This window comes from Talpa europaea (assembly GCF_964194135.1).
Source record: "Talpa europaea genome assembly, chromosome: 2".
Lineage (NCBI taxonomy): Eukaryota > Metazoa > Chordata > Mammalia > Eulipotyphla > Talpidae > Talpa > Talpa europaea.
Window position 1 is genome coordinate 24,644,080 of NC_140068.1, and position 23,451 is coordinate 24,667,530.

Sequence of the window (23,451 nt, forward strand, 5' to 3'; positions counted from 1 at the left end):
GATACAAGACAATCAAGAAATATAAACAAAAGCTGGACTTTTGATGATATTAAGGAAATAGAGTTAGTTTTTTCCCCAGGGGATAGTAGTATTGTGGCTATATGAAGCAATGATGAATCTTTATCTGTTAATGACACATACTAAGGTTTCACTGGAATTTGTTTCAGAATAATTTACTTGCAAAGGCAGTGATCTCTTAATTCCCTTAATTGTGCCATTGATTGTTTTGATGCCTTCACAGAAATAATGATTTAACATTTTTCATACAATGCATTACAGATGTCCATAAGGCTAATTCATGAGTTGTCTGATATCCAGCACACTCTCTACCATACTGTTCTTTCCCTGCTTGGATTTCAACCTGGACACATTGGCTGGTTCTTTCCCTGGACCCCTTCAAGAGTGTTGAAGAGAGTTGGATTTTCATAATATTCAGGAGCAGTATGGTATAAAAGCACCTCCAACATCTTTATGTACAAGGCACTGATGAAACACTTCAAAATTTCTTCCACTACGGCAATCCTGAGATCAAGGAAGTTCTAACATAAAGTTTTGTGTAGGAGAAAGCTATGCTACTTAACAGTCCCAAAGAAATGATTGACTTCATTTTGAGACCAAACACTTTAAATTACTTTGCATTGATGCCTCTAATTTTATCATCTTTTAACAAAATATTTTAATGTGGATGATTTAAGAATTAGCCATTGCACTTCTGGTGTATGCTGGAATGATATGCCAGAGTCTTTTTCTATGAAGACATTAGGCTGTTCTAGATACTTTCTCCATAAAATTACTTCTCTTTTAGTATCTGTTGTAAATTTCATGATTGATTGCAGATTTTTATCCATAGGGCATAAAGCCCTTACACTTATTTCTTGTGTTGCATTCTTTATTAGGTCACCCAAAAATAATAATGCCAAAAGCTGTTATGAAGACAGACATTTAGAGGAATTTTAGGGTAAAGCTCATGGAAAGAAAATAAAAAGGAGTCATATAATATTCCCTGCTTAGTGTTACACTTTCTTTCAACTCAAATATTCTTTTTTTAAAATAATATAGATAAAAGAAAGGGCAAATTAAACTTTCTCACCAATATTAGACATTATAAGTTATAGATGATCTGAACAAGTCATCATTAATATGTCATGAATTATCTAAATTCTCTTTTACTTCTTTGGAACAGCAAGGAAATCTCAAACATACACACACAGAGCCCCAAGATGACATTGAATTCATGCCATTAAGTAGAATTCCCCAAAATCTTCATTACAGCTCCTTACACACACAAATAGTTTATGAGCATGCAAAAATAAAAAAGGAGCTATCATCTCCTCAAAATATTTAGAGAATTATAATTTAATCTTTTATTCGCAATTGGGAAAAAGACCAAAGGTTGGCACTGATATATTCCCCAGTTAAGGGAGATTGGACATGGGTCAAATCATGGCCATCAAAATTATAGACAACATGTTGGAAATATATTAAAACTCATTACTAAAAATTTACTTATGAGAAAAAAAATCAATGGATTAAGTAAAAATTAATGTGATGAGTTAGATCAATAAACCAAATTAGCTTCATATTTTTTCATAGAACTAAAAATATAATAGATCAGAAGAAGGAAATCGATGTTATTTGAGTCTGAAAAACAAAGATTTAAGTACTATAATCACCATAGCCCTATAATGGGATTTTGTAAATAGTGAAGGAATATTTACCTGAGAGGATCCCTGATCTATTCATCAAGCACCCGATGTTTGAATATCTAGCTGCTAGAATATCAGCCATAAAGGGGAAGAAAAAGGACATATGACAAATGCAATTTAGCAAAAAAAAAAAAAAAAAAAGCCAGAAATGTCTTCAAAGATTTTTGTATTTTTATCAGCTGTTCAGACTTTCAAATAATACCATAACAACATTAAATGAAGGGTTAGTTCTTGATGATAACTATAATTACAGGATTTATTATATATTAGAAATTGTCTTAAAAACTACATCAATACATGCAGTCTTCACCCTAATCCTATGAGAAAGTACAACCTTATTCAATTTACAGTGGGGTTACACATGGACAAACCCATCATAGGTCAAAAATATTATGGTCAAAATGCATTTAATACCCCTAAATGTACTGAACATCAGCTGAGCTTATCCTAGCTTAAAGGCACTCAGAGCATTTATTTTCAATCCAACAATTGGGCAAAATAATCTAACACAAAGCTTATTTTGTAATTAAGTTTTGAAAATATCATGTAAAATATTGAATACTGTATTGAAAGTGAAAAACAATCCGTACAGAAACCTGTTTGCCCCTGTGATCATTCAGGTAACTGGGAGCTGTGACTTGCTGTCATTGGCCAGCATCACAGGAGAATACCAAACTAGGCAGGGACAAAAACAAAATTCAAAGTATGGTTTCAACTAAATACATAACCATCTTAGCACCATCATAAAGTCACAAAATCCTAAGCCCAAACATTGCAAGTTGGGAGCCATTGGCACTATTATTATGCCTATTTTTACTTAAGATACACTAAGGCACCAAGAAATTATATAACTTGCCCTGGGGCAGGGCAGGGGAGAGTGGGTTGAACCACCTCTCTCCACTCCCACCAGGGCCTCCACTCTCTACTATCCCTAACTCTTGGAAAAACAAGACTAACTTATATTAAATACTTAGAGAAGACTATAAATGTATTACAAAAGTTATGTCTGCTTCTGAAGGAAATGTGAAAAACGTATGCATGAATTAGACAAAGAACTTGGTGAAAGAATAAAAAAAAAATTTGTAACACTCAATTGAGATAAATGCAAAATGAGTTACTTTCAAATCTGTCATCTGATCCAGGGGAGAAATTTTAAAAGTAATTTGCACAGAGACGATGTAGAAATGAGATATGATAGACCACAGTCTCCACCTGAGTTAGCAAAATAAATTAAAATAAATCAAAAGATGCTGAATAGGATTCCAAGAACTAAAAGCTTTGAGGATGTCTTACCAACAAATATCAGATTTATTTCTGCCATGGTGTCATCTCTGGATGCTCAAAAAGTTAGGTAAACATATCCAAATAGTTAAAAAATTGTTATTTCCAATTCTCCAGGCACTGTGCTTTATTAGCCATGTTACTGCCATTTTCATTATTACTATGAATGACCAAAAAATCAACTTTTCCTCGTTATAGTTCAAAATGAATAGTAAGGAAGATAAGGTCAGCTTGACAAAAATGACAATGACCAAGGACCTAGTGAGGGCTATTATGAAAAACATAGCTCAGAAAGCCTGCAGAGGATTTGGATGCCTTGGTGGTGAGTGTGGTGTGGTGACAAACATTGGAAGAGGTGTCAGCCTGTACCCCTAAATCATATACAGTTTTGTAAACCATTACCTCAAAGAAAAATAATACAATTTAAAAGGGAGGAATTAAAGGAAGGAAGGTGGGAGAACAGGAGGAAGAGAGAGAGGGAGGAAAAAGCAAGATAACAATATCCTTTTTTTAAAGATTTATTTATTTATGCATACAAGAGCTGGGATACGGGCCACAGGTGCGGGGGGCGAGAGGATTCACCAGAGACAGAGTGGGGAAAAGAACAGGCAGATTGACCGAAATACACAGCTGAGAGGAGCAGCAGGTGAGACAGGAGAGGTCTGCTGCACCATGTGAGTAGCTCCCTGGCCAGCCAGGAATTGAACTCATGCTGCAGTGGCTACAGATATTGTCACAGTGCTGCACTTAACCCCTTGCGCCACCAGGGAGGCCCCAAGATAACAATATCTTTACCAAGAAGAGCAATCAGGGCCAGCTACTGCTCCTTGGCATGAACTTTTTCCTATGAGGGTTTTCTTCAAAGCAGTCCTCATAGTGGAAAGCTGTGAAGGGATATTTTATGGCTGCTGGAAAAGACGACTTTTTTTTTTTAATGAGGGACAGAATGACATGCTGCTTTAAAAATGGTAAGATTTAGTTTAGACTTAGGAGAAATTTCTTGGCTGTAAAAACCCACAGCAATGCAAAGTTTTGGACTCACCTTCTAGTTTTAATGACTGGGGAAAAAAATGAATATTGCCAGCCTGCCTGAAAATGGAGAGATGGAGGGAATGACTTCAAGGAATCCTTCGTGCTAGTTGATTTGGGGATAACTCCAGATAAGAACAAACACAGTCCACTGTTCTGTCTTTGGTTTACCCTCAAGTGATTGAACAGATTTAAAAATAGCTGAATAAAAACATTAAGGTGCATGAACTCCTTATGATACCTTAAATACAACTATATCAAAATCCTTGCGGATGTGAAAATATGTTTCTCCAGTCTTCTTGCATCTCCTATCTGCTGCCCTCTGCAAATTTAGCCCTGGTGTATGGCTAGCACTGAGGCAGGGGTTTCGAATTACTGATGATGTCTTCTGCCTCTTTAAAGGTGGTATTAAGAGTACCTCGGAGTTCTGAGCAAGATCGTCCCTTTTTAGATCTGTCCATTCATCATGATCGTGTGCCAGAATTTGTTAGGTAAACATGATTGACAGACAGCCATCTTTATCCTTTATATGGCTGGAGGTCAGCCCTGGTGGAAAGTAATGCTTTTTTAATTAGCTGTTAGAGGATTTAGTTTCCTTTGTGTGGATTGCACGCTGCTCTCTCTCTGAGGCTGTATCCAAAGTGGATATCTCCTACGCCTTTCGAGCTTAGTATAACTCAAGATGACTGAAGAACAGTCATAAAAGATTCATATTGAAGCCGTTTTATAAAAATTTGCACAGCTGGCAAAAAAATATGTAGAGAAAACATACTTGAAATAACAGAGTCCTCCGAAAGGAAAATTAGCAACATGTTCAAGGTTATCTTGGCAAATGGTGACTGCAACGAGAAATCTGTTTTGTCACAATACCTCTGCTGCAAAAAATAAAATAAAGTAAACATAATTTTTAACTGTAATGTGCAAAATATAATTTCCCTCCGAGGAATTGGTCCTTCCATTTAAAGGTAAAATAAACCCCTGAAACACTTTTGGTTTGGCAGAGTTTGCTAGAAAAACAAAGCAAGCATTCGTGACTAATTCAATGGCACTGAACTTCTTCCGCATCTTTTGTGAGGCAGGATGTTCACTTCAGAAAAAGCTGATGATTTTTATGCCTAAAACAATTAATTCAGCAATATGTGAAACCACTGTGAAATGAAAAATGGGCTTGCACAACATGTTAATGCATATTCAAAACACATGCGTTCTACTTCAATGTGAAATTGTGGGGCTACAAAAGAAACATGCTCAAGCTTATAACTTCTAAGTAGTTTATAAATACAGTTACTAGAGACAATGGTTTCATACAAAACTAATATATTAAAATCCTATAAATGAATTTTCTGCCTTATGAATCAAAAAGCAAAATCAATTATCTGAATACAATAACTAGCAATTCCGAGCATTTAGTTTCACAGCAAATCGGGTCTATTGACTTTCCCTATTGTTTTTTGTTTCCAATTTTGTTGATTTCTGCTTTTTGTTATTCTCTTATTCTTGAGTTTTTAAATACTCCTCTTTCACTAGTTTCTTAAAGTGAAAGTTTAGATAGTTGATGTGAGACTATTGTTTTTTTTGAGAACTTCATGTCATCATGAGCTCTTTTGCTCTATTTTTTTCCATCATGGTGTTTAAGAGCATGAGTTGTAGAGATCAGTTTGAAACTGAGCTCTGCCACTTACTAGCTGTGTGATCTTGGGACTATTACTAAAGCTTTCTGGGTTTTGGTTTCCTAATCTGTAAAATGAAACTAAAAACACTTCTTGTCTCTTAGGTTGCTGAAGAAATAAGCAAGTAAATACATACAGAACAGTTAAAGTTCTTGGCAGTATATGTAATTCAAGTGCAATCATTCCTGCAAGGGTGTGTATAAAAAATGGGTAGAGAATGCATCAAGTATACTCTACACTAAACGAGCAGCTTCATTCAGGTAGCATATCAGCATGAAAAAAATAACTTGGGTTTTTTTGTTTTTGTTTTTGCCTTATATCTCACTGCCGAGAGATACTATTGGGTTGTATTTAAGAAAGGGGGAGGATCCATTTATGATCCTGATGACATCTTTCACCTAGTGAAGTTCCCTAAGTCAACTTTATACAATTTTAATACATAGAGACTTGAAGCCTCTTCTGCATGACATTTATGATAAGAATTGATTAATTATAAATTGTCTTTACAGGCTAATTTAGTTTCAGAAAATTAATTCATTGCTATTCTATACTCCTTCTTTTTGGGGGGACCTGGAAGGTATATTGTTTAAACAAACAACAACCAACGAACGTAAATGGTTCATTTAAAGTAATGAACTATAAGGCCAGAAGAAGTGCACTTTAAAAAAAAAATCAAAGATGAAATAGTTTTAGGAGATGGCCCAAGATGTAGTTTTGCTAATTTCATGCTTGATGTTCAGCAGGCAGATGCTTTCTCCCTGAATCTTGCTTGCAACTTCAGAGGGAAAAATTAGTCTGTACCATCTGCAATATGGACCACATTTGAAGGAGCTTGAATTTTTAGCTTGCTATGGTTTAGTTTTTCCCCCCAAAAAAGTCACAATGACTGTCAAAGAAAATCCACTTTTACAATGTGTTCACCACAATTTAAACAAGTCATTTAATCTGCAGCCAGTCTAGCTGCACGTGACAGTGTGGGGCTGCTGAGCAAAGCACAAGCAGAGGGTCGCAAGTGTCTGCAGTTGTGATTTGCATACTTAAGCTCTTTCTTGCCAACTCATGGCACCTTTGCCTCAGTGTGTGACTATGGGCATGGTGATGAGGGTGAAGGCAGGGACTAAAATGAGGAGAGGATAATTCACTTTCCTGAGCGCTGAGTATGTGTCAGGTACTTAGACTGGTAAACACTTTCCATAGTATCTCATTTGATCAGTTGCATGAAAGCAATAATAGAAAAAAGCCTTTCTGAATGAACCATTAATGATGGTGGGAGATTTCCAGGATGAACGGTTTGGACTAGTTGAGACACAAATCAATGAATAAGATTTTGAACGACTCATGTGGGGAGGGATTTTTATGCATCTTTTTCTTCTGTTATGTGAGGGTAGGGCTCTTCCAGAGACAACCAGGATTCCTCATTTCCACAGGAGCAATAAAGCCCAAATATTAATGAACCTATAACATTTAAAATACATTGCCTTAATTTAAAAAAACTGTTACAGCAACAGGGTACACTCTTATTCATTCTAATTTCTTTTGCTGGAATCTAGTTTTGAAGAAAAAAATGCTGCAGCTTTGGTGTTGCAGCTCGTAAAAGTACTCCATAGAAAAGGGTTTGCTAGAAATTTATAAACAAATGCAGCATTATGGGTCTAATTAGCTGGAAGAATACCTGAATACATAGAATCTATGGGCCACAATAAGCTGCCCCTCCCCCACTTACTTATATAATAATCCTGGCTTTCAGAAGACTAATCACTACACACCATCTACACAGCATCTAATTTCCTCATCAAATTTCTTTGCTGGGTTTAGCCATGCTTGTCAACTTCCCAGCTCCCTCTTCAATAACTGGGTTTATTCTTAGTGTCTCGCCAATAAACATTCCTATGAGCAAACCCATGAAAGAATGGAGTCCACATTTCTTTATCGCTCCCTCTTTCGAGAAGGGTTTTCTGCTCACACTCCTGGGAAAGGTCACAGGTAATATGGGCTGGTCACTTTAGGGTGGCAGGATTGCAGCAAGCACATTGGGCTCCTTTGTTTAAGCACCCCACCGACCACCAAAGGTGACCACGAACTCAGAAAAGTGAACAGGCAATAATAAAAGCAAGTCTGCTCCACTCAGTCTCCCTTTAAGCACAAATTTAGTTGCTCATATTCAGTTTCAAGACAAATGAAGCTTTTCTGCAAGCAAACTTATCTTCTTTATTACTTATGTACTAGAATTTACTAAATGTTTAGAAAGAGCTTTCAGATCACTATCATGTTAGGAAAAGGTGCTAAGAAGAAACTGAAAGTTGAATCCTTCCAATATTAATGCTCTCATTTTACAATGGAAGGTTCATTTAAATCTTTCCCACTTAGTCTCTTCTAAATAATTGCACCTCTAGATGCTCAAAAGGAGAGTGAAAACTCAATATTGTGGAGATGTTTAACCACAGAACTGGTCATTTCTAAAATACCATGGCCTGTGATGCTGTACAGGTGAAATTGTGTCCCCCAAAAAAGATATCCTGTCCCCCTAATCCTCAGTGCCTCAGCATGTGACCTTGTTTGGAAATAAAATTTTACAAAGGTAATCAAATTAAGTTAAAGGTAATCAAATCAAATTAAATTACATGACTAGTGTCCTTATAATCAGAGGTAATTTAGAGAGAGACATGGGAAGAATGTCTTGTGAAGATGAAGGCAAAGATCAAGGTGATATGCAGCGAAGTCAAAGATTGCTAGCAAACACCAGAAGCTAGAAGAGAGGGAAGGAACAGTTTCTCCCTTACAGTCCTTAGAGAAAACCAAGTCTGTTGACACTGTGATTCCAAGTCTGTTGACACTGTGATTTGATCTTGGACTTTTAGCCTCTGAAACTATAAGACAAAAAAAATGTCTGTTGGATATAAAGTCACCCAGTTTGTAGTACTTCATTAAGAAAGCCCTGAAAAACTAATATAAATGCTAATGGTGGGTTCCAGGATATATTTAATGAAGTACGTGCATCTGTGAAGTCACCCCACGCCCGCCCACAAATAAGTCAGTAGTAGTTACACAAGTATGTGCTAGATTGTGCTGTTACATAAACTTCTTAAGCAAATTATACTTATTCTCTCCATCTACCCATGTGACTAGTAAACTGGATAAGTATTCCTATTGCCCAAAAGCTAATGAAATCTCTAAACCAGAGTTACCTAATCTCTGCACTATTAATATTTTCAGTCAAAAAATTCTTTGTTGTAGTTTGTCCTGTGCATCATAGGGTGTTTAACAGCATCCCTACCTCTAATTGCTAGATGCTAGCCACATTCTCCTGGGAAAATTGATCAATGTTTGTAAACATTTTCTAATATCCCCTGAAAGGCAAAATTGAAACCCTCCCTGTCTCACCCCCAAATGGGAAATACTGCTCTAAACCTATTTGCAGGGACCAATTGTAATCTTTTGTGCAAAAAAAAAAGAAGGGGGGAAGAAGAATTGATATTCCCTAATGCCTGGTTTCCATGGACTTCAGAGACTTTTTCCAAACCTTAGTAATGAAAACTTTGTTTTATTCATATGTAAACCAATCCTATTCAATTCTGCCACAGTTTACTAAAGGTTTTCCATTGGTATCCTAAGTTAGGCTAGAGAATCCTTGATACATGAATCCTATAAATTGGCTTGAAAAGTCACCTCCTTTTAAACTGGATATTAATTGCCTAAGCAATATGTCATTTTGGCAAGCAGCATCTCCCTTGTGTCCTAAGTTTATGTGAGGACCACTCCATCTGCAGGCGAGGGTGTCTTCCATGGCGGTGGGATGGCTGCCACAGTAAATACTGAGTAAATGTTTGTTAGAAAAATGAGTGACTTGTTCATCAAAGACGGAAAATAAAAATAGGAAGTTTTAGGCAATAAACATTGTTATACTCTTAAAAACTTGTTTAGTGGGTGAAATAAATCCTTTCTTTTTATTCTGTCATTTTTATAATATACATTTTCAATCCCCAAAGACTCATTTGGCCCCCAAATAGGAATATTTTCTTCCCTTTTAGTTGCTTTGTGTAGGAGGTACTAGTATTTGTCATCTGGAGTTGTTATTACAGTGCAATATTTAGATCCCAGCCTCTGGATTCGGATAGACATGAATACATGGGTTTGAGTCCCAGATGCAACAGGGAGCAGTCTTTTTGCCAGTTCCTTGGCCTATTTCAACTGCAGCTTTTTTATCCATAAAAATGGGAATAATGATACCTAACTGAGTTATTATGGGATTGACTAGCACAATGCTTGTAAAACACTTAGTTTGGTAATAAGAGCAGAGGTATGTTAATTACTGTGTTCAAAACTGGAAATTTTCCAAATTGATCCATAAAAATATTTTCTTTCCCAAATCTTCCTCAATGACCAATCCCTCCTACTGCAGAGATATTTTGTCATGATTCCCTATGTTAACAATAATAAGGAAAACCTTTTTGAAATAAGGGTCAGCAAATATTTTCCATAAGACAGTAAGTAGGAATATTTTTTTTAAAGATTTATTTATTTGTTTGTTTATTTATTTATTTATTTATTTATTTATACAAGCGCTGGGTACAGTCAGAAGCACGGGAGGGTGAGAGAATTCACCAGAGCCAGAGCCGGGAACAGAACAGGCAGAACGACGAAACACATGCTGAGGGGAGCAGTGGGCAGTAGGAGAGGTCTGCACACCATGTGGGACCCTCGCTGGTGGCCGGGGATCGAACTGGCGCTGCAGAGGCTGTGGACAGCTTCGAAGCCCAGTGCTCAACCGCTGCGCCACCAGGGGAGGCCCAGTAAGAATATTTTAGCCATTATGGACAGTCTCTATCTCAACTACTCACCTCTGTTATTGTAGCTCGAAAATAGCCATAGATATTGTTACCAAATGGATAAGAATATGTTTCAATGAAACTTTATTTACAAAAACAAGCAAATGACTAAGTTTCAGCCACAGGTTATAGTTTGCTAACTCTTTTTTTTTTTCCTTAAAAGATTTATTTATTTATTTATTTATACAAGCACTAGGTACAGTCAGAAGCGCGGGAGGGTCACCAGAGCCAGAGCGGGGAGCAGAACAGGCAGAAGGACCAAAGTACACTGCTGAGGGGAGCAGCGGGCGGCAGGAGAGGTCTGCGCACCATGTGGAACCCTCCTCCGGTGGCCGGGGAGCAGCCGGGGATCGAACCGGCGCCGCAGAGGCTGTGGGCAGCTTCGCAACCCAGCGCTCAACTGCTGCGCCACCAGGGAGGCCCTAGTTTGCTAACTTTTAATCTTAAAAACAAGAGAAACTTTCTTTTTTCATGTCACTACCCAAGCTTTGTATGTCAGTTGCTTTATTTAAAAAGTCAGATGTGTCTTGTTCTATTTCCTTAGAGTATTACATTCTTGTATATGAATCAAAATGGTGGTAATTAAATTGGATTTGTAAATCATAGGATGAATGATTTTGTTACAATTTGTTGTAGTAAAGAGAACGTTGCATGGTTCTTATGTTTCCTTTCTTCTCAAGAGTACAAGCTGCACTTGCATGGACTGTAAGCCTATTGCATCTTCCTCCCCAGGACACAGCTGGAGGAGCCTGAACTGGAGCCTATGGAAGTGTCTGATTTGGCCCTCTTCCTGTGTCCTCACCAACAACAGGTGAAGGCACATCTCCTGGAATGTCCTCCTGCAACATTAGAAGCATTAAAGCAGTACCTGCCTCTCATACATCAAGGTGGCCCAGGGCCAGGAATGTCATAAGCAATGCAACATTCTGACCCAATTTATATTTACAAATTTATGTTTACAAATTTATGTTTACAAATCCCCATGGTCCAGACATTGAATGATATCACAGTTCAAAGAACAGAGTGTAATTCACAAAAGTCTCCTCCCCCCCAAAATAATTTATTTCAATATTTAATATCATAGAGAGTATTTGTAGAACAGAAAATATCTCTTTAAAATGCCCCTTTTCCTTCCCATCTGTGTCTTTGTTTAATGTAGTATATTGAAAAAAGTATTTATTTAATTTTTTGAAAGATTTATTTATTTATGCATACAAGATCTGGGGTACAGGCCAGAGATGCTGGGGTGAGAGGATTCACCAGAGACAGATTGGGGATCAGAACAGGCAGGCTGACTGAAATATACTGCTGAGGAGAGCAGTGGGCGAGACAGGAAAGATCTGCTTCGCCATGTGGGTTGCTCCCTGCAGCCGGGGATGGAACTCATGCTGTGGAGGCTGCGGATTGCTTCATAGTGCAGTGCTTAACCCCTTGCACTATCAGAGAGGCCCCGAAAAAAAGTATTTATTAATAGCAACTGCCCTCCAGACAATGCTGCTGGCACCAGGGCCATGGAATCCCTGCTTTCATGTTCAGGAAGGGCACTGCCATGACAAATTCCAAAGCAAGGTATCCAACCCTGCCATTTGTGCCTCCTGGATAGCCTCTCTTTTCCTTTCCCTTCTATTTCTTCATTATAAAGCTAAAAGATAAGTCATATGACAAGTCCCACTCCTCTGTAGAAGACAGCACAGAAAAAATAGCTGGGACCTTTTATGAATAATTGTTTAATCCCATACAAATATATGACGCATCTTGATTATGATGTTGTCTTTTGAAGGGGTAAATCAGAATTCAAATAAACTATCTCTTTGAGAAATGAAAGAGTAGCTGCTAACCCTAAGGCAGAGAAAAAAAATGAGATGTTTGACAAGAGAAATATAACAGCCACTACCACCATTTATAATTTCATGTTCTTTACAGCAGGTCATTTGTGGCAGACACAATGCAGTACATGCTTCCCTTTCCTGAGAATGTCAGTCCTGTTGATGTTCAAAACCTAGACATGGTTTGCACTGACCTACGTGTACTAGATTTTTAGTGCTGCATAACAAATTACCTCAAATATAGTGTCTTAAAGTGACACTAATTAGTCTTTTCACAGCTTACCTGAGTTCTCTGCTCAAGTTCTCACCAGGCTGAAGTTAAGATATCAGCCAGTGCCGTAACCCCACCTTGGGTTCAGGGTCCTCTTCTAACCTGACATGATTCTGACAACATTCAGCTCTTTGCTGTTATATAAATGATGTCCCTGATTTCTTTCTGGATGTAATCTGGGTCCTGTGTCAGCTCCAAGAGGCCCCTGTCACTCTTGCATGTGGCTGTCCATGGTCTCTCACAACATGGTAGCCAGTTTCTTCAAAGCCAAGGGGAAGTCTGACCTCAAAGAAGGTCCCAGTTCCTCTATCTACTTGATTAGGTCAGATCACTCAGACTAAGCTCTCTTTTGGTTCATTAAGAGTCAATTGGGGCCTCCCCGGTGGCGCAGCGGTTGAGCGCTGGGTTGCGAAGCTGCCCGCAGCTGCTGCAGCGCTGGTTCAATCCCCGGCTGCTCCCCGGCCACCAGAGGAGGGTCCCACATGGCGCGCAGACCTCTCCTGCCGCCCGCTGCTCCCCTCAGCAGTGTGCTTCGGTCCTTCTGCCTGCTCTGCTCCCCGCTCTGGCTCTGGTGAATTCTCTCACCCTCCCGCGATTCTGACTGTACCCAGTGCTTGTATAAATAAATAAAAATAAATCTTTAAAAAAAAAAAGAGTCAATTGATTAGAGACCTTAAGTGCATCTTCAAAATGCCTCGGCTTCTACTATGTAACACAAAATCATGTTGATATTTCATAATGTTCTCAGGTCTCAGGTCAAGGAGTAGAAGTTATATGGGATGTGTACCCCAGGAGACGAATCCTGGGGAGTCACAGAATTCTATCACAATGGAAAGACTACTATGAACAAATTGGCAAGCCTCCCTGGTGGTGCAGGGGTTAAAGACAGTGCTACCAAGCTATCACCAGCCACTGCAGTACAAGTTCAATCCCCGAGCTGTCCAGGTTGCTAACACACATGGCTCAGCAGACCTGTCTCGCCTGCTGCTCGCCTTGGCAGTGCATTTCAGTACATCTGCCTGTTCTGCTCCCGTCTCTACCTGGTGAATCCTCTTACCCCCCCACACCTCTGGCTTACACCCCAGTTCTTGTATGCATAAATAAATAAATCTTTAAAAAAAGAAAGAAAAAAACTGGCAACAAGTGATCCCAAATTATTACATATTAATGTGTGTGTATATATGCATGTGTGTACATGTGTGTGATATGATATACATATACCCTTGCAAACCCATATCTGAGGATGGGCTCAAAAAAAGTTTAAAATCCTATATTTAAGATCCATAACCATCCCATGGATATTTACTGTGTATTTATGTAGACAAATGGCACATTGCATGAAATGGAGTGAAATCTTGAGTTAACACTGATGTTAGGGACAGCAACTCCATATGCCTTTCAGGCAATGACTTCTCTTGCCTGGAAAAACTACAAAGTGAATTTGATACTGTGTGCAACACAGTGGCAGTCTGATGGATAAGATTTAAAAAAAAGAAAAAAAGAGGAAGAACAGAAATATCAGGGGCCTTAAAGCTGTTTTCAACATTCAGAATCAGAAGCATATTTATGTTGGCAGCATCCCGTAATTCACAGCAGGAGATTTGACAGAATGCTCTCTATACATAACCCATGCAAGCCCCGGATCAAGAGAAGAGTATTTGCATAAACAGAATCCTAGAGACCGTGTCATCGCTATCGTTTCTCTTCCTTCTTCCTCCCTCTCTCCCCTGCAAGTTAGCCATATTGAGTTTCCCAGGCTACCTTCTATGAACATCAAGGAATGCAAGAGGGATGAAAGTTACATTGACACCAGCAGTGCCACCACAGAAAACTGTTTGTCCACTCTTCTCATTTCTCAGCACAAGCAAGCATCTAAAGACTTTGCACCTGTTCTAGTTTGCCCTGGCAAATGCAGTCTGTATTTATATTAATAGAATGATGTTTTCATAACAAAATGGACGTGCAGCAATCATGGCACTCATTTTGGATGCTCTCACAAGTGCATAGATGGGGGGAAAAATGGAGGGTGGACGGAAGTCTTACGTAAAGCCCCACTGCCAGGGTTAAAAAAAAAAATACACATATCTCAAGTTAAATCATCAGGAGAATTTGAGAACTTTTTCAGAATGGCCAGACTCAAGTATTGGAAATTAAATTATTTACTCGATTAAGAAGAAAATATGCTCTTATAAATGGGCTTTTCATGGATCTAAGGACCCTTTTGTATTTCATCTCCTGTTTCCGTAATTTGTGTCTTATCTCCCCAGAGTAGAGCTGAGAACTAGTGAGATCATACTTGGCTCAATTCCTGAAAGTTTGTTTTGAGTCATCAGTGTAAATATTGCCCACCCAATCTGTACATTTGCACAAATTAACTGAAACCAGCTACCCAATTCCTTGTTCATAGTTGGATCTGTTGATTAACCCTGACAGCTGTAACCTCATTAGTCCAGGCTTTGGCCATAGCAAAGCAGCTGTCAAATGAGGGGGAAGTGGACTCACTGAAGTTGCCTCTTTGGGCCAGGCATGTTAAAATCAATAGATCCTCTAAAAGGTTTCAGTTATGATTCTAATTCTAATTTATGTCATGAGGTGGGCTTTTCACAACAGGGGCCAGAAATCAGTTGTTTATGGAGAATTCAGAGGCTCCCTAACAAAGCTGGAACATGGGTTTTACCTGAAGACTCTGGATCTATTTAGCTGCAAATGGGTTTTTAGCATGCATTATAACATAGACATGTTAATATATTTTAAAATATTAGTTCCTAATGTATTTTTTGGCATGAGAGATTTTGTTAGTTTTGACAAGAGGCCAACAGGTCCTGGTATAGAAATAAGAAAGATCCCACAGCTGGTGTTCACTGGAAAAGCAGAGATAAAAAGTAAGGAAAGAGTTAGAACATGCTCCAATAGAAATGTGGTTTCTCTAAGAAGAACACAAAGTCCTCAGACTAATTCTGTTCTCTACTGTAAGAATCTCTAAGGAGGGGGTAGGAAGCAAAAATCCTCCATATCTGTTCTAAGGGAAGAAGTTGATTTTCCATTCAGCAAAGTGTTGAAAACAACAACGGGGTCAGGTCAAATGTACTGTATGAACCTTCCAGCAATATTTTTACTTTGAGCAGATAACATGGTGGAGCAGAAGAAACTAAGGGAAAATCTGTAGACCTTGTTCTTGTCCCATTCTGCCATCGCCCACCAGTGGGCGCTTTGCATGAGTTCTTTAATCTCTCTACATCTCTAACACTCATTTATAAAATGTTTGTGATAAGATAGCAATGATCCCGTCTATCTCTAACAACTGTAGAAGACTCTGCACAAACCCATTATCATAAGAAGATACTTCACCATTGCTCAAGGTAGATCCAAATACTATTTTCTCCCTTTGGGGTAATTCTCTTCAATTCTTTTTTACAATGCCCTTTAGCCTATTATGCAAACAGGTGCTGTCCTTTGGCACCCCCTGGTGGTGTTTATAACTGTTGCATTCCGCTTACCCTTGTGGCCCTTGAAGGTAAGAATGTTAACTGGGGAAACCTATAAAGCAGAGCCCAGACTGCTGTTTACAGGAGGAAAAGCAATCCCAACATTCATTGTTGTTGCATTATATCTTTTAATACACTTCTCTTTAGAGACTTAAATGCATATGCAGATTGTTAAAAGAAGCAGCAGCAATCAGGTCTTAATTGGTATAAACACTGTAAACTCTTAGCCTGTTTCAAATTGAAGAATTTATAAAATGGCAAGAATTTCTACATTCTTAATGGTGAGAAAATAGACTGATAAAAATAGAAAGTATTTCGGTGCTTTGTGGAGCCCATTGTTTCCTTTTGCATGACTAATTTAAGTTGCCAGAAATATTAGATAATGTATTTATAACCTCATGCTTCCTAAATATGAGACAATAAGAAAGCACTAAAAGTTACCAGAATTTTCTGTACTTTTCCTTCAATTTGAAAAACATTTACAGGAAAAAAATCTGAAAGTCAGAGGTAAGTTAAGAAAATTATTTCTTAACACTATTTCAAAGGGATATATGCTCTCCTGTGTTCAACACTATTTACGAAAGTCAAGTTATGTAAACAACCTAAGCACTCAAAAACAGGAATATATTAAAAAGATGTGAAATGTACACAATGGAATACTACTCAACTGAACAGAAAGATAAACTCTTAGCATTTGCAACAATATGGATAGAAATGGAGGGGATTATACCAAGTGAAGTAAGTAGGAAGAAGGACAAATAGCAGATGGTTTCACTTATATGTGGAGTAGAGAGAAGCAAAACAAAGGGTGTCATAAAACCAAAGCAAAAGCAAACCCTAGAAATCTGACTGTAGAATTGAGGCTACCAGAAGAGGATGAGTAAAAGGAGAGCAAAGTAGGGAGGGGGCTCAAAGGATTACAATTAGAGAGATATTTTGATGGTTGGCATGGTGTAGTAACATACATTTGAAGACATGTACACCTATACTCCGCAGTCATGTTTTTGTAAACCAATGTTACTTTAATAAAAAACAAGGAAAATTATTTTTTGTTATGGACTAACAGGTAAAAATGTATTTTAGTATTGTAATCCATGTTCTACCCTCAATGATTATAATTTACATTGAAATTAGCAACTAGCTCATATTTGCCATAACCCCATCAGCACTACCAATTTCATTCACAACTATATTCTATTCTTTTCACTTTGGAACTGTATTTGAACTTGGTTTGAAAAAAAAGTCATTGATTTAATGTAAAAGCAGATACAACATTTTCACTTCAAGTGCCTTCCACTGGCAAAGGTTGGGACTATCCAAAGAAGTTAAGCAAGCACAGTTTAAAAAAGGGGGAAACTCTGACAAAATTGTAATTCTAGGTCATGTTGACCACATGGACTACACCATGTACTCATGCTAAGTACTTTCAAGGCTAATACATTTCCATGCATTTAGTTTGATATCATTATAACAATTATAACTGTTTCCAGGTAGGATTAAAAAAAAATTAAAAAAAAAAAAACAGGAAAGAGAAAAGTCAATATTCCCTAAAGGAGAAAAATATTTCTTTGCCATGTTTACTTGACTCCTTCTGGCAAAGGCTGTTAGCAGTTGTACCACACAGTTCAACCCGAGCTTGTCTCCAGAAAAAAAATATATATAATTGCATCTCAGAGATTTGGTTTGGAAAATCTGCTTTTGTTTCCAATGCTTGTCTCTTTTCAACCACGTTTATAAGCATTTTCCAAGCACTTTACGAGCATTCTGCCTGCCTCTCCACACTCCTAAATATCACCCTCTGCTCCCTATGGCCAGCCATGTTTTCAGCCTTGGCCAAGGAATAAAACATTGGTTCACCTCAAAGACTGCCATTAAATTTACCTCATTTATTGACCAGCAGGAGGTGCACCCACCCTACCAGGGTCAACATTAACTATAATACTGTGGAGCTCATTGGCACCCCAGACTGCTACCCTGTTTAATGACTGTTGGGCCCCTCGGGCCAGGTAAAGTCTACTGTTGACATATTGGTGGCAATGCCCTTGGAACACCTTTGATCCATTAGTTTGCTCTCTCTGTTCAGGGATGTATTTTATTGTGTGTTGAATAAAAATAACCAGATATAGAGAAGTGAAGGAAACAAAGTGAACTCCTACTGAAAGAATAAGCCATTTATACTTCCCTGCAGTAGATATCAGGGCCTATTAGCCCATTAAGTTTAAGGAAAATAAGGCCTGAGTCTCTGCTCTCTGGCTAGAGCCACCAAAGGGTCTCTGTTGCCATTGAGGTGGGCACAGTAAACTGCCATGGACCTGCCAGCTCACTGAAGAGTGCCCCACTGTGAGATGGCCTTCTGTCATGAGTTTCTTTGTTTTTCCTCTTTGTTTTTCCTTGCTTTGCCATTCTGTGGATACCTGAGCTCTCTCAATGCCATGGCTGTGTTGCAAACTACACTGGGTGCTAGGATGCTCTGTTACATAGTGGTGTCTGTAGTTATGTTTATATTTTTAATTGGTTTATAAAAGCTTATGTTCAGTGTAAGGGGGAGAAGGAAGTTTTCTTTCTCTCGATGAAATTAATTTTATGAAAATGTGCCTAGTGGGAAAGCCTGCATATGAGAATAGTCATTTCATCCATAGACTCCCAAAGGCTATGAAGAATGATCCCACACTGCCATTTTACCCCGCCAATATGCCTCCCACGGCCCCGACCCCCAGTGATCAGGTTCAATGTTCAGGCCTCTCAAGTCTGAATGCTGATTCAGTCCCTCTCACTTTGCTGCCAATAATAGTTCATTTCAGTGCCAAATTTAGTGGTGGTTTCTTATGATGTGGATACCTGTCCAGCAGGGATTGGACTCTAACCACAAGCCACAGAATAGCTGTCAGATGGTAAATGCTGATAGTTACTACTCGCCAGCCTCAACAGCCTCCAAGAAAGAGATGTTCGTATCCCACAGAAATTCTACTGAACAGCCCCATTCCACAATGAAGCAAATTTTGACAGTATATATAAATTCCCTAGGGTAATATTCAGTGTTTAATCTTCACTTCTTTAAAAAACACAAAAATAAAAGCATTAAATAAAAAACAATTCCTGTTCTCTCCCCTACAGATTCCTTTTTTCCTTCTTGTTTTTTTGTATTAATGATTTTCTATTTTATTTACTCTTACATATTTTACTATAAAGCACACCAAACCCTATTGATCATCAGTGGGAACTAATTTTTTTTAAATCACAAGTTATAGTCATATATTGCTTTCCTCGGTTAAAGATACTTTTTAAATATTTTCCTTACAATCCTTTTCTTCTGTAAACAAAGTCCCATTTTCCTCTAGTTTTAGAGAAGAAAAATCTAGATGTCTACCTTGGAGTAGTGCTATGATAAATATTTGAATATAAGTGTGTGTGTGTGTGTGTGTGTGTGTGTGTGTGTGAAGGAAAGTAGTCAGATATGTTTCTAATTAGAGTGATTCTTCATATTTGGTCTGGAGATTGAAAGCACATTCTCTGGGGAAAGTCAATAAAGTCCTCTCAATGTGAGAAGACTTTTTTAGCTCATCATATTGGCATAGATTTATTTTTTTATTAATTAAATTTTTTTCTTACATCATTGTAGCCCCCATAGTTCTCCCACCACTGTATCACCTATGCACCATCACCATATCCCCTTGTGTTTAGCCCTCCCTTGTTTTGCCCCCTCCCCCTTTGCTGTATGCCTCAGTTCTATGGTCAGCTTGCTAGTTTAGACTTCCCCTGACTTTTTGTTTGGTTTCTCTATATTCCACATATAAGTGAGACCATCTGGTATTTATCATTTTCAGAAGTAAAACAATTAATAATTTAGAAGGTGATATGCTTCTTTTAACTGAATTGTAAAGGAAAATGTAAAGACACTTTTTTAAAGAATAAGCATGAATCTTTATGATATTGTAGCTCAGAAACAAAATATATTTGTAAGACTTTTGTATGTAAAAAACTTAGTCTTCTGAGTTTGCAGCAAGTAAAATTAGAATTTTAGAACTAAACCCCCCCAGGTTTCATGTGGTAATGACTCATTCATCTTAGAAAAGAGGAGAGTGAGGCCCAGAGAGATGGGGTGAACTGCCAAGGTCATGCAGTTGAGTCAAGACCTTGGAGGTGACCTCACACTGCAACCTCTCCACTCTTTTCTCAGTAACTCACTGTTACAACTATATGGTAAATGCTAAGTTATTGAGATTTGTCTGATTCATATGACAACTATCTGGCTTCTCCCCTTTCATCTCCCTTGTAAAAACTAAATTCAAAAAAACTATGATAAATACAGTGTTGAAAACCAATGTTACCTCAATAAAAAAAAAAAAATACAAAAAAGATTACTATCAAGCCCACTGGTTCCATAGATAGGCTCCCAGCTTGCTCTCTGAACTTCCATTTACAATGCCCACTAAATACTAAAATTGTACATGTAGCCACCACACAATTTCTTCAAACATCTAAACCTAACAATGCAAATTTTACCTGCAGACACAGAAGGCATAAACAGGGGACTAGCTTAAGTTGCCATAGACCAAACTAGAGAACAATCAAATTTGTTTGTATGTTTGAGGGCTAAGAGTGGGATACAAAATACCCCCTCTTGATCCAAATCTAGCTTACCAAAAGTGTCTTGGAAATAAGTGTGATTTAGAATGAAACACAACCAGTTTCTGATAATCATTTCAATTGCTACGTTTCCTTGGACCCATTTTCAAAGCACTTGAAGCCCCACATGCAAATTATCCTCTGAAAAGAAAGACTGCCTTTGCTGGCAAGTTTGCTGTGCAGATTCTGTGGCAATGGCAAAGAGACACAATGTATTTTTAACATTCTTGTTTTGTTCTCCTCTTAACTGACACTAGTAATTTTAAAAATGTTGAGGGCGTTACTGAATATAAATTTGAAGAAAAATAGCTCTTCAAACTATATTGTCAGAAGTAGGATGAATAGTCAATCAAAGTTGAATTAAAAAATTTAGATTATATATGTAGGCATATGCTGTCCCCAAAACAGACTCTTTCCATGATCCTTTCCTCATGATGTGGCATCCACAAGAATCAATCTTCGATTTACATCTGAATGATAGAAATCACTCCATACTCACTTGAAACCCTTTCATTGAATTATTGAATTTCAGAGCTATGGGTGACAGTTGAACTACCTCCTTTTGCAGAAGAGGAAATAAGACCTGAGAGCAAAGCAATATTCCAGACGTTGCCGGATATGTTAATGCTTTGTTTAAGCATCTACATGCTGGACCCTCAGCTGAGAAATTCCTGCTCGTAAAAATGGTTAACACCATGTCTCATGCTGAAGTTTTCTTCAGTGTTTATATTTAGCTATTCATTCTTAAATTCATTCTCCTTTCTCCCTCCTTTCTCCCTCTCCCCCTCTCCTTCATTTATAACATGCTAGCCATTGTGATGAGCTATGGAATACAAAAAGTGGAATATATCCATAACAGACAACACAGCCCATTTACAGCGAAGTCTGACGTGGTAACCAAGAGATTCAAACTCTAAAATGACTTATAATCTGCTACTGTGTGAGCCCCCCCCCCCCAAACTAATTCTCTAGCTCTTCTCTCGTGCTCTCTATGGGCCAATCTTTTTTTTTTGTTGTTGTTACTTCATCATTTTTATTTAAGTGTTGTTTATATGGAAAAAGTACTGATGTTTACCATCAGTACTCTTGTCCTGAAGTCAATGGAGATATTTGAATGTCCAGAAATAATAGCTTCAACTTTTCTGAAAAACAGGAATATCCTAGGATTTTGCAGTTGTTTTTGAAGGTTGGAATTGTCCTGCTTCAAATTTTTCTTTGAATTTTAAGTAGTCTCTTCTTTTATCAAAGTATTTTATCCACTGCTGAGGACAACTTGACTCAAACGAGCTTCTTAACTTCTTGCATTGAGAAGAGTCCTCTCTGTTCTCATCTAAACACTTCCAGTACTCGTCCCAGGCTCCCCAGCAAACCTGCCTTTCTTTCATATATGGGGCTGCCATGGCTAGTGGGCTCAATCCTTGCGAGTTACCGTTTGCAGCCCGAGGGGGCTCTACGGGCCAATCTTAAGAGATTCTTTGGGCTCCCTGAATGGATTCTGCCCATTTGTGCCACGCCATACACCCATTTCTTGGAATATTGCTCTTTTCCTCCTCCCGTCTTCATTTGGCTGGCACCATGGCATCCTTCCAGATTCAGTTTAAATGCCTGTTTTCAGAGAGTTCTTCCTTGAAACACAAGACTACAATTAGCCTCCCTGCTAATTTGCCAATATTTGTACAATGCCACAACTCCTCTCTTTACTGGCGAGTTCAATAAGGGCAGTGATAAGCAAGTGACATATTCATTCTTATACAATTCAGGATTTGACCCTCGGTACAAGTTCAACAAACACTCATTGAATGAAAGAATTTGTTTTGCATACATGGGACTACAGATGTAAGAGGAATCAATTCTACTTGGAGACACAGTCAGTGAATGTCATCCATATTTAACATATTTGAAGACTTAGGATGAATTTCATAAAATCAAGTAGGTATATAGCAAACCCAATTCCCCATCCTCCAGTCTGATAAAAATAAAAACCAGTAAATAAGACTAGTTTGATATAAACTATCAATGCTCCAATTATTTTCCTAATATAGGCCCATAGTCTGTATCTACAATTCTGAAATCCAAAAGGATATCTGAAAAGAGAAAGTCTTTTGTAGTGTGGGTAGCAAACATGATCTTAATGAGCCTGATATTATAATCTTTATCCTTTCTATATGGATATTCATGTTTGACTACAGAAATATCAATGTTAATCTCATGTAGCTCACTTTGCATGAATATTTGCTCTGCTGCAGAAATGTTTGGTTTTGAGGCTCCCCCAGGGTGCTGTGTAATTCTAAATTTGAAACAAGCTTGGTGCCAAAAGTTTCTGAGAAATGAATATGAACATGAATTAATTTACCATTTTGTGATTCATTCAAATGATTCCATCATAGTTACCTCTCATTTTTCCTATTTTCTCCTCTCGATTAAAATTTTCCCTACTAAGAATAACAGATGGAAAAAATATAGAATTTTAGGGCTGCAGTCATAAGGCAGCTCCACATGGGCTGTTGCTGAAACCAATGTGCCCAGGATCCTAAATGAAGGTTCAGAACCAACAGGTTTTCTTCAAGATTCATTAAAAAAAAAAAAAAATTAGCATTTCTGAGGTGGAATAAACATGCCCAACTGCTTCATTTTTAAAGGGAAGAGAAATGAGGTCCAGTGAGGCCAAGTATTTGTCGTAGGTCACACAGCACGTTCATGGCTGAGGTCTGCCTCCAATATGCTCGCTTTG

The 23,451-nt window shown here is 38.0% G+C and overlaps 1 protein-coding gene across 1 annotated transcript; it reads right to left on the reverse strand.

Annotated features, from left to right (window-relative positions):
* Positions 1–21,880: 21,880 nt before the first annotated feature.
* Positions 21,881–22,129, reverse strand: LOC311186357 (cytochrome c oxidase assembly factor 6 homolog; the record flags this gene model as incomplete). Its single annotated transcript, XM_084257317.1, has 1 exon — positions 21,881–22,129. Exon 1 carries the CDS (start codon positions 22,118–22,120, stop codon positions 21,881–21,883), a length of 240 nt encoding a protein of 79 aa, XP_084113443.1. The 5' UTR covers positions 22,121–22,129.
* Between the last annotated feature and the right edge of the window lie 1,322 nt (positions 22,130–23,451).